Below are 12,242 nucleotides of genomic sequence, written 5' to 3'. Positions count from 1 at the left end.
TTAAACTTCACTTCATCAACTGAGCAATTATTAATATAAGTTATATATATATATGCCTCTCCAAAACGGGACTGTAAACCTATAGTACATTAGTACTGAGGGTGAGCTAAGATTTTTTCTATTTTTTAAATTATTATTATTTTTAATGTTTTTATATTTTTTATTCATTTTTACCTAATCTGGAAACACTGCTCTAGATGTCAAACATGGAACTTTTTAAGCTACTTGAAGCCTCGAACCCGCATCCTGTTGGCGGGATTCGAACCCGCATCCTGTTGGTTGGATTTGCTATCCACACGGGCAACAAGGCAGGCGATTTGGTGTCCCATTATCTGATTTCTGATAATCTCTTACTCAGTAATTTCTCCTTCTCATTCACAATCATTCTTAATTCCCTCTTACCCCTTATTCTATAACAAGCATTTCACTAAGCCGGTATTATATGTTCATAAAAATTCAGAAGTATGAAATACTTCCAAGTCATTTATTCAAGTCAGTTTCTGTGTGCTAGTTAAGCATAATTGTAAGATTCAATTGAGATCTCGGCATAGCAGAAGAGAATACCTATGGTTACGAACTGATCGCCCATAATGCCTATAAATGCCTATGGTGATAAGGCTGATCGCCTTCTACTATTACTACAATTATCAGAGCATCTCCGTGGAGCCTTAGACACATCACAGGAGGGTAGGAATATCAAATATTAACCTAACCAGTAGTAGTCAATGTGTACTGCATACTACAGGGTGTTCCAAAAAGAATGTCCCGATTTCAAAACTGTATATCTCTGCATATCTTTTTATCTTTGTATATCTTGTATATCAAATATTGTATATCTTTGTAACTGTACCACATTTTCATTATTAAATATAATTATTTGAAATTGGGGTCATTCTTTCTGAAACACCCTGTATAATAAACAATAAAACGTGATATCAATAACACGTAATATTTATTGCTATCTTTTTTAAAAGTAATAATTTCCAATATTTTGTAATTACAGATGTCCTTTAAAACGTTCCATTTCTTTAAAAAAAATCTTAAGAGGCCTAGCAAAATAATTATACTGATTTTTGAGATTTATCATCTGATAAGATTTCTTTTCCCATACATGGCGTTAAACAAAAGCAGTAACTTTATTCTGATTCGGCTCGGCTATCTATAGAATTCCTGAAATAAATTCATATGAAGATAAAATAAATGAATAAATAAATTACTAGTTCCTCGCATGTTCCATAATGAATACAGTCGTGGTCTTTGAATTCTTCTTGCAGTTTATTCCTGTTACATACATTTCTTCTTCTTCTTCTTCTTCTTCTTCAACCTTTTGGTTCTGTCCACTGCTGGACGAAGGTCTCCCCCCATGATTTTCCAGACCACTCGGTTTTCTGCCTCTCCCATCCATCTCACTCCTGCAATTTGTTCCAGTTCATCCCTCCACCTTCTTCTCGGTCTTCCTCTTTGTCTTGCTCCATCCATTGGTTTTCACTCTGTTGTTTTTCTAGTCCATCTCCCGTCACTGCATTTGGCAACGTGGCCAGCCCATCTCCACTTAGCCTGTTTAATGTATTTTACAATATCCATGACACCTGTTTGAGATCTTATCCAGGTATTTGTCTTCTTAATGTTATTTTTAGCATACTTCTCTCCATGCGATGTTTTGTTGTTCTCAGTTTTTTATTTTGGGCTTCTGTTAAAGTCCATGTTTCTCCTCCGTATGTATGCACTGGTCGAAGGAAGCATGCAATGGTAGAAAGCTTTCCTTTTTAGACTCATAGAGATGTCACTTCTGAACATGTCTCTCATTTTACCATAAGCCACCCATCCAAGGTGAATTCTTCGTTCAATCTCTTTTCTTTGGCAATCGTCAAAGGATAACTTGTTCTATTTCATGGTTTTCAACTTTGATAGTTCTATGATTTATGTGTTTATTCATCATTATTTTTGGTTTTTTTTTCTCTATTTATTTTTAATCCAATTACTTTGGAGGCTTCATATAGTTGATTTAGCCTTTCTTCAAGATTATCCGCTATTAGGACAACATCATCTCCAAATTTCAGATGATGCAGTCTTTCTCCGTTCATGTTTATTCCTTTTGTTTCCCAATCAAGGCTTCTAAAGACTTCCTCTAGTGCAGCTGTAAATAATTTCGGAGATATGGTGTCGCCTTGCCGGATGCCTTTTTGTATTGGGAACTTTTCATGTTTTTATATAATTTAATTACAGAAGTTGCATTATTGTAAATATGTTTTAGTGTTTCAATAGATGGTTTCTCAGTTCCCTGGGTTTCAAGTGCTTTTAGTGTTGCAGATGTTTTAACTGAATCAAATGCTTTTTCGTAGTCTATATAGGCCAGACATAAGAGTTTATTGTATTTAATTGATTTTTCAATGAGCTGTCTTTCTTAATGTGTGAATATGGTCAAAGTATTGTAATTCTTGCTAAATCCAGCTTGTTCACAGGATTGCATTCTCTCTAGTTTAGATTTTATTCTATTTATAATTTTTGTGAAGACTGTATATGGTGGGAAGTAGGCTTATAGGTCTGTAGTTTAAATTTCTTCCTTATTGCCCTTTTTTACATACACATTCACAGCAACAACAACAACAAAAAAAAAACACGCACGTGCATGTTGTTTTTGAAACGATCTTCACTAATAGATTTATCAGTAAATTCATTACTGAATGTCCTTGAAATGTTTGGCAGTGGTGCAATATCAAGTTAGAAAAGTCTAGCAATACTGTATCATATCTTATCTTACATTTCTCATTTACGCCAGTAACAGATAATAAATAGATAAAGAATAATTCCTTTGTATTTTTTTACATCTGTTAAATATCGATTGCTTTTAAGCAGTACTTCTCATATGAACGGATCGACTTAACTTGGTGTTATTAAAAAAATTTAACTTTCAGCAGTTACTATGCATTGTATTTATACAGTCGTAATTCTTACTATTTTTTCCGTTACAGCAGTGAACTTAAAGGTATTACATGCACCGAAAGATAATCCTGTGGTATTAAGAGGTAAATTTCTTTTGATTATTTATGTGTTAGATCTCAATCACAAGGGGAAATTATTTATTAAAACAGGATAATTGTGATTACATACAAATCTTTTCTTCTAAATAATAAGTAATAATAAATAACACAATTATGATACTAACAATGTCATTTCTAAAGCAATTCAATATACATTAGTAAATGGTAAAATAGCTATTTTCGTTACCATCAACTTCATCTGTCGCATTATTATTATTATTATTATTATTATTATTATTATTATTATTATTATTATTATTATTATTATTATTATTATTATCATTAATAACTTAAAGATCTAATTACTGTGCCGTATATGTCCAAAAAGTTTTAGTTTTATACTTCAAATTATGAGTTACAATTTGCAAATAAACAAGAGTACAGATTCAAGCATTTACTTACAACTAGCGCCACGTAGTATAAATAGTAGTAAAAGAGTTAAAAGTTTGGGATTTAAAAAAAAAATATTAAGAGATATTCATAAGAGATAAGCAGTATACGGAACAATAATAAATGAGAATATTATTCTAATAAAAGGAATACGAATTATTTTTGTTTTGTTTTTCAGGAGAAGAAGAAGAAAATGAATGCACAAAAGATCTTGGACCATTTCCAATTACCGATGACTTCAAAAACTTTTTAAAACGACCGATTAACCTAAAGCCTTTTCATCGCTTGGCAATAAATACAAAATTTTTTCTGTTCACTAAAGATAACCCCCGACATTATGACGAAATTAAAGCATGTGATCCTGAAACCATCAAGGAATCCCATTTGGATTCAACTCTCATTACAAGATTTATTATTCATGGTTATATGGATCGCAAGTTCTTCGGACCTTGGATGGATGTAAGTTGGCAAAAATTAGAATTTATTTATTCAAACAATATTTACATTTTTAAAAAAACAACAACAACTGTGTCAATATTATACTATTTCATTCTTTCATTGTCTTCAATTTTACTGAACACACACTTTCCTGAAATTCCAGGAGTTGAAAGATGATCTTCTACTGAAAGAAAATCAAAACGTTATTGTCGTAGACTGGAGTAAAGGCAATTTATTTCCATATTCCCAAGCAGCTGCTAATGCCAGGGTCGTTGGAGTCGAGGTAGCAATACTCATCAAAAAATTAGAAGAAGTAAGTCTAAGAAATTATTAAATTTTCAGTTGTTATTCTCCTGGATGTTGGAATTGATACATAGTTCTTTATAAGTGGCCCTTACTTTCTTTCCATAGGTTTCCAAGACAATTTTCAATGGAATACTGACAATGTCAGACGGTCGTTAGTTAAGATGGCACCAATAGAACTAAATATGACATTTACGGCGCTCCTATAAAATAAGGACTTGTTTCCTAAGAATGCCCAGCCATTCTTCCACTCAACATTTATCATTTCAAATGTCACTTAATATAGGTGGAAACTGTGGTTCTCCAAATAATTGTACACGACATTTATGTAGACGAGATCTAGTTGGTAGAAAGAATATATCATTGGAGTTAATTCCTCCTTGTAACATTGACCACCTTTCCCCCACTTGAATAGATAAGGAACACGGCTTTATCAGCAAAAAAGAAATGTGCCATTATCAGATGAACTTGAATGCTTAAGATGGTAAGACTGCATGCCTTAGACTTCTAATGGAATGAATGGATAAATACCATACAAGGACAACACACTCAATCCACTATAAAATCTTTCTTTTCACCACTGAAATCTGACTCTTGTATCATAATGTTCAACAAACTGTTACACGATGAAATGTAATGAAAACGGGAAAGAAGAGTGAGTTGGTTAAACTATGTTATTTATTCACTGTTCGGGAGTCATTAATTATGCACACATCATAACACCACTGATATAACTTTTGAACAATTCTTTCTAATCAAATCGTACTGAAATGTTAGGATTCGTTTTCGTATATGATTTCAGGGAATAGCCCGCTGTGCGACAGGCGTGCCTAGGTGTTTCTCGTTTTTAACCAGTTCCTATATGGTTCCCTTTTTTTCCCCCAATAATTTTGCTTAACATGTCTCTACATTTTGCTCCTTTTTTGTGCATGCCATGATTTTGCATACTAAATTTTCATTACATGGCTGCTGATATTATGTTTTACAACATATCGAGGTCCATTGTGAGAAGACTGTTTTAAAAGTAACGGTATGTTATGATCAGCACTTTTACAATACCAATCTAATGACAGAAATATGAATTCACACTTCATTATTGTTTTATAGGAACATGGTTTTAAGCAGGAGAACTTTCATGTTATTGGTCACAGTCTTGGAGCTCATATTGCGGGATATGCTGGAGAACGTTTGCAGAGATTAGGAAGGATCACGGGTAAGTTATGAAATGCAAAACAAAATCTGTGAGCTAATCTAAGAGATTTATTTTACTATGACCTGTATATCTTCCTCCTATTGGTTAGTCTGATTATTTATTTATTCATATGGAGTTTCCTACCTTTTTTTCTCCCGTCCCTATTGGGGCGAGTTGAGCCCCCTCAAGGGAGGTTAAGTATTTATGGCTGTAGATCCTGGTGTTCACGGGGCCGGTTTGCTTGCTTGCGGGATGAAAAACCCCATATAAACTGGGGAAAAAACCCTGCTGTCCACGCCCAAGACCGGCTAATTTGGCTATGGCTGAGAAAGATCCTTAAGCTCCTCACGTCGGCGACGGGAATCGAACCCAGGACACTTCTTGCCCCAGGCATATGGTTGCGAAGCGCATATCCACTAGGTTAACCACGCGGATAGTCTGATGATAGGTGATGGTGATGATACGATTAAACAGTTCTACAACAATACGTGAATACATTTCTACTTGCACTAATGTAATATAGAAGTATACTATTGAAATGTTAATAAATAATATATTTAATGATATGAATATAAAATAGGATACATAGCTTAGCAGTTGTCCTAGAAAATCGCAATTCCTAAATGAAATAATTGCTTACAACGGAAGGATTTGAAAGAGGTTCTCAACTGATGAAGAATGGGATATACCTATAACGGATAAACACAATGGAGATAACAAAAAACTTTCGCTTTTGGGATGGAAACTTTATAGTGGTTTTTACATTCCGAAACTGAGAGCAGTCTTGGAAGGTGGGGTAGTTTCGATTTTTATAATTAGAAGTTGGACAAATGAAAATAGTACCTTGAGGAAGTTGTTCATGTGATGTGTTTATGCCAGGAAAGGTTAGAGTTCAATGTTAGCTAAAGAAGAAAAATCCTATATTGTCTGGAAAAAATGGGTATTCGAAAGATAAGGGAGAATAAACTGAGAATCTGAAAAACTAGAAATAAAACAAGATTGTGGTTTGGTTTCGTTTCACAAAAGGTGATTAAGTTATTCTCATCGAAGGAGGATTCAAATGGACTAAGGGATATATAGTGTTGAAGTTTTATTGTGGTTTCACTGAATGATCGAATGAAGTTGGAATTCTGGTCTCAACACTTGTGATCCAATGAATATTTTTCTTGGACTACCTTGAAATGAAGGTGTTTATCTCAACAACACTTATTTCACTTATTCTGTCAGAGCGGGTGTTTGTATAACGGGTGTAATCGGAAACATGAAGGGAGGAATATAAGTAAAGGAGGTCGTAAGACTGTTGTAATGCTAATGGAAACGTGGATGAGACCAAGCAAGACTTCTGTTGGAGAAGAAACTTACACAAAATTTGACTATTACCGAGGAAAGAATTAACCTCTATAGAATTGGAATAGAAATGATTAGGAAAGGATCAAGAATATTGACGGAGCAAACAGATTGCTGGATATTCTGGTCAGTCGATGAATGATTTTGACTTGGGTTTTGGGAGCAACTTTGGGTCATTTTTTAATACAAATGCATTATGTTCATTAAATTAAATAATTATTTATCTTATTGACAATCAGTTCCCAAAAGACAAAAATCGACACAGTTTTAATAATACTTGTGTTCGAAGCACGAAATCGAGATAGAAAACCAGACGAACAGTCAAACAAGTCGGTAGTTTCTCAAAACCTCTGAAATCTTAGTTACTACTGTTCTACGCCTTGTTATCCAGCACTACATTTGAAATTCTCAATTTTATATGTAAAATGCTAGTGTCTGTCTGTTGCGCTTTCTCCTTGGTCATAAGTTTGGTTAGTTGGCCTAGTTGGCTGAGTGGTTAGCGTATCCTCTCTCCAGCCAAAAGGCTGCGGGTTCGAATCCCGCATTAAACGTGGATGTTTGCGATTGTCTGTGAAAATACTAGTAGTGGTAGTGGGCAGTAGATGGCGTGGTGTAGATGATGCGGTCTGCTGTAGTTGGTGAACTGAGTGGTGGAGATGGAGAGTTGTAGAGTAGGTGCCCTCCCTCGATGAGTCTTTGGACTCCCAGGAAGTGTCAATATTACTACTAATAATAATAATAATGTTTCTAGGGAAAGGGAAACCACTAGATAAGCTTTCTCTCTTACTGTAGCGTAATGATTTGGAACTTAGTAGTTGTCCATCCATTTGAACTTTTTCTCCATAGATACAAGCTATATTTTAAGTTATGTGCTAACATAACTTTTAAGTTATGTTAGCACATAACTAGGCAGGTGCAACGGGTGCACAGGTACAGGACCCAGGACGAAGTGGACCTGAAATAGGGTACCAAATAATAATAATAATAATAATAATAATAATAATAATAATAATCAGTATTATATTTTCATTTTCAAATTTTAAATCTTGCCACTGGAAGCTGTTTCCGTAATAACGTTTTTAGTTAAAGTTAAAAATTAACAGATCTATTTCTATCGTATTTGTCTTTTTTATTTTTATAAATAAAATCTTGCACAGGGTTCATGAAAAGCTAGTTATGACACTGCGTGCTATGTCCGTTTCAGATGTACATGTTCCGAAGGGAGGGAAAAAAATGTTCCAGCAAGAAATAAAGATACAGGAATTGAGTAAACATGATTAGTCACAAGGGGAAGGGAGGTAATTGAGATTAAAAAATCTCAATTATTTTCAAGTTATTTCCTGCATATGTTGTCATTAATCATGATTGATATTCATCCCAGTTGTCCTCAGTTGTTGATAAATAAAAGGTTGCAATCTCCACCATAGAAGTACGTAAACACCCACATTAAGATTTTCCGTAGACAAAATTTCCGCATTACGCCCTCCTTCCTACACGGCTGATCACCATCCAAATATGTAAACATTTTCACTTTCCGAGTATTGCTTGCTCTTCAGTCATAGCGGAAACAGCATGACCTGACCAATATAAGGCATGTATATGTGTGTGTGAAATCATCGGATGTAGGTGTTCTACTTTCTCAGCATGCTGAAGCTCTCCAATAACAGTATTTTTTTTTCTTAATTTTATGATTTCGAGAAAAAAAAAAACCAGTTACAATTTATAGATTTATTCCCACTTAAGTAGGGAAAACGACTGTTCAGCAAAACATCTTAGTCAATTTTTATATTATTTAATATTTGTCCGCTACTTGTTTACTTTTTTACATTACAGAAAGACAAGTAAAATATATACTGCAAGTAAATAAACTAAAACATTACAGACTTCCCTCATTATTATTTTTAAATATTTCTCTATTATTTTCTTTTCTATTTAGCTCTTGATCCAGCTGGACCTTACTTCGATGGCATGCCTAAATCTGTCCGTGTCGATGCTGGCGATGCTCACTTAGTCGATGTCATCCATTCAGATGCAAAATCGATTGCTATGTTTGGTAATTTTTTTTAATTTTATTATTATTATTATTTTATTTTTTCATTTTATTTTTTTTTTATTTTATTTTATTTTTTTATATTATTATTTGCAGGGGCGAATGCTGGTCTCGAAATTCGCGCTTGCTCTTGAAGTCTGATTAGCGGAATAATGAATTAGTGACCATTTAAAACTATATATTTAGAAATTTACTTACATTTAATCATACAAATACAACATTTATTCGACAAATGATATTCTATCTTTTTCAATTTAGCTACTTGAATACAAATTCTACCCTACGGTTCTTTTTATGAACTGGTCAATAACATCGTCATAAAAAGTTGGTTGTAATTTAATTTTCCCAAGCAACACGCACACTTGTAAAGACTGGCTGAAGCTCACTGGCTAGAGCTACGTTGACTGAGTATGGCCTGTGTTTAAGCAACAGAGTGAGACGACGTGAAATGGCTTTGCGCGCGCATGAAATCACAGTGCTGCTGCGATGACCTGGAAGCTCCTACAACCCAGCAAGCCAAGGTAGCTTGACTAAACGAGCAAGCATCGACCTTCGATATACAACGCAAAGCTCAATTATTGCCGAGCAAGCTTAAGACGTCTTCTGTCTACAAAAATAAAAGCCGAGATGGAATGCTTATAAATGCATGCATTTAATAACAAATAAATATTACTTCTTTCTCAAGTAATGAGCTTGCGCAGCAAGCATGGAGAATTCGCCCCTGATTATTGAAAATGAATATTGAACCTTTCAAAAGGAGACATAAATCTATCGCAAATGAATGGATTTTATCCTACCATTGCTGAAAAATCTGCAATATATGAACGGCTTTCGTTGTACTTAACCATTCTGATCTCATCTCATCTTCTTTATACTCTATTTTACCTTACGGTGTCGAGGGTTTATTGATTATCAGACCTCAAACCGTTCACAGGATAAGGATCTTCCTCAGCCATAGCCAAGTTAACCAGTCTTGGGCATGGACAGCAGGGTTTTCTCTCCAGTTTATCCTGAGGTTTTTCATCCCGCAAAGCAGGCAAACCGGCCTTCAGAACTCAACACTACAGGACATAGAATACATAGGGTTGAGTTCTGAAGGCCGGTTTGCCTGCTTTGCGGGATGAAAAACCTCAGGATAAACTGGAGAGAAAACCCTGCTGTCCACGCCCAAGACTGGTTAACTTGGCTATGGCTGAGGAAGATCCTTCAACTCCACACGTCTCCGACGGGAATCGAACCTAGGACACTCCTTCTCCAGGCATATGGTTGCGAAGCACAAAGCCATTAGGCTAACTTCGCGGACATACTTACCCATTGTACTCCTGAAATCGTACTAAAATGTTATACTCCATATTTTTTCTAGAGTTATTCCTGAATTACAGCCATCAGCACTCTTCCGTTATTGCTTATCAATTTTTTTTTGTTATGAAATATTAATATCAAAATTTCCGTATTATCTGAAAACAGATGGCATTGTTCACAGGTTCTTGCAATCTTTGAAATGATTAAAATTAATCTTTCACTTTTGCATTTAAACTTATGTGATATCAGCTCTTCTTTTGCTATTATCAATAAATCGTTCTAACTACAGAAAAATATCCCTTTTATCCGTGAACAATGGTATTTTTTATTGTGTGTGTGTGTGTGTGTGTGTGGTAATAAAAAATAAAAAACAAAAAACGCATAACTACAAAACGAAACATATGGGTAATGAGAAACTCGTAATGTATTATGAATTCTCATTAATATGAATACTTAATATGAATATGAATTAATATGAATACTATGGATTAATAGAGAAATAACATAGATATATTGAAGTGGAGAAATAAGTTTTCCGAATAGGTAACTGGATCTGTCCAAATATGGCACAATTGTTTTTCTATGAGATTATGCGAAGGATAAAATGTACGTCAAAAACGACGTCACTACATATTAAAAGGCAAGTTAGTTCGACAAGTTTGGAGCATACGGGACAATAAATAAGTTACAGGCATGAATGAATGCCAAAGTATTCGCGGAACTCCCTTGAACTTAATCTCCCCCAAATAAAAATAAAAATGAAACAACCCTTCAAATCAAATTGTAATCCATAATAGAAGGTGGTCATAAAATAACTTTCCCTCTTTGGAGGCATCTGTAGCTAAAGCCAATAAAAGGAATGAGACCAAATTTTATACTGAGACTTTTGAAGGCATGGGGAGATGATTTCCGCGAAAAAAAGAATTAGTACCAAAAGTCGTCGATAGGGGAAATTTTGGCGCTGGCGTAGCCAAAACAAGCTGATAATTACATTAAAATGCAGATAAAATGGAATAATAATATTTCGACGTTGTAAGCGACAGCCGCGTCATTCATTCCAGCTGGATATGTGGCGCGTTACAATAATAATAATAATAATAATAATAATAATAATAATAATAATAATAATAATAATAATAATTAAACTAAAACAATAACTTGCGAGAGACACAGAAATTAATGTAGTGATTGAACTCACAGAAAATAATGTTTTATTCATCAGAATCAGGGTCCCCTGGACCACATACACGATTTTTAATATGCTGACCTTTCTTCTTGCACTGCGTTCCGTCCTCTGCGAGGTCTAACTCCTAGTGATCCAGTTTATTCAAACTTCTTAATCATAGCTCTCAGTGCTACAGTTGACATAGGACTTGTACGCAGGTGATGAAGCCTTCTAAATTCCCGAAGGGCCGTTACGGCATTGCACTGTTTAAGGTAAAACAGCTTTCAAATAGCTATTGCTCAGTAACTACGTTACATATAGTCTCATTGCTTTAATCATTATTGTTATAATCTTACAAATACCCCAAATGTTACATGTGCATGTGAAACTTAGTGTCTGAGCAATAAATATTTGAAAGTTTCATTTCGTTTTGAAACACCCTATATAGTGTTAGGGTTTGGGACACCAGGTGGCGTGACTGCTATCTCCCCTGATGTCTAATGATATCAGTGATCATCTTTGGTCCACTCTCAGTGATGGCTAATGATGGAGGCTTGCTGCCTACCAATTTTCATAAAGTTATTTATTGAAAATGCTTATATCATTCAGTAAGAACAACAGACATTAGAGAATTGATTTTTTTTTTAAAATACCGCATTATATATTGAATATTTGACGCTCTCAATTCTTCCGAATCCATTTTCTATGTGATAATGTTATAACTGATGATCCCGTAGCTTTTATAGCTATTTTTAGCATAAAAATGCTAGTTAGTCTGCCATTCAGAATCAACAATTTGATTAATTTATAGAAGTATTTTATTTTAATTTATTTGATTTCAGGATTCGGTATGGAATCAGCAGTTGGTCATGTGGATTTTTATCCAAATAATGGGAAAAAACAGCCTGGTTGTCAGCAAGATATCATATCTTCTATTCTGCAAAAGGGACTTTTTGAATGTAAGCGGTTCCATAAGTATTAATATTTTATACAGACATAATGGCTTTATCGTAG

At 34.4% G+C, this 12,242-nt stretch overlaps 1 protein-coding gene across 1 annotated transcript in view; it reads left to right on the top strand.

Moving 5' to 3' along the window:
* Positions 1-12,242, top strand: part of LOC150098700 (uncharacterized) — a 121,636-nt gene that overhangs the window by 93,955 nt on the left and 15,439 nt on the right. Inside the window, exons 11-16 of the mRNA XM_090405737.1 lie at positions 2,973-3,026; positions 3,610-3,890; positions 4,033-4,182; positions 5,280-5,385; positions 8,648-8,764; positions 12,071-12,187. Coding sequence (XP_090261863.1) covers positions 2,973-3,026; positions 3,610-3,890; positions 4,033-4,182; positions 5,280-5,385; positions 8,648-8,764; positions 12,071-12,187 — 825 coding nt within the window. The remainder of the gene's footprint in view (positions 1-2,972; positions 3,027-3,609; positions 3,891-4,032; positions 4,183-5,279; positions 5,386-8,647; positions 8,765-12,070; positions 12,188-12,242) is intronic.

The sequence above is a fragment of the Typopeltis vanoorti genome, chromosome 15, assembly GCF_054136105.1.
Source record: "Typopeltis vanoorti isolate ZY-2024b chromosome 15, IOZ_Tvanoo_1.0, whole genome shotgun sequence".
In the NCBI taxonomy this organism is placed as follows: Eukaryota; Metazoa; Arthropoda; class Arachnida; order Uropygi; family Thelyphonidae; genus Typopeltis; species Typopeltis vanoorti.
Note: the sequence above shows the minus strand (reverse complement) of the source record. Positions and strands in the feature narration are given on the sequence as shown.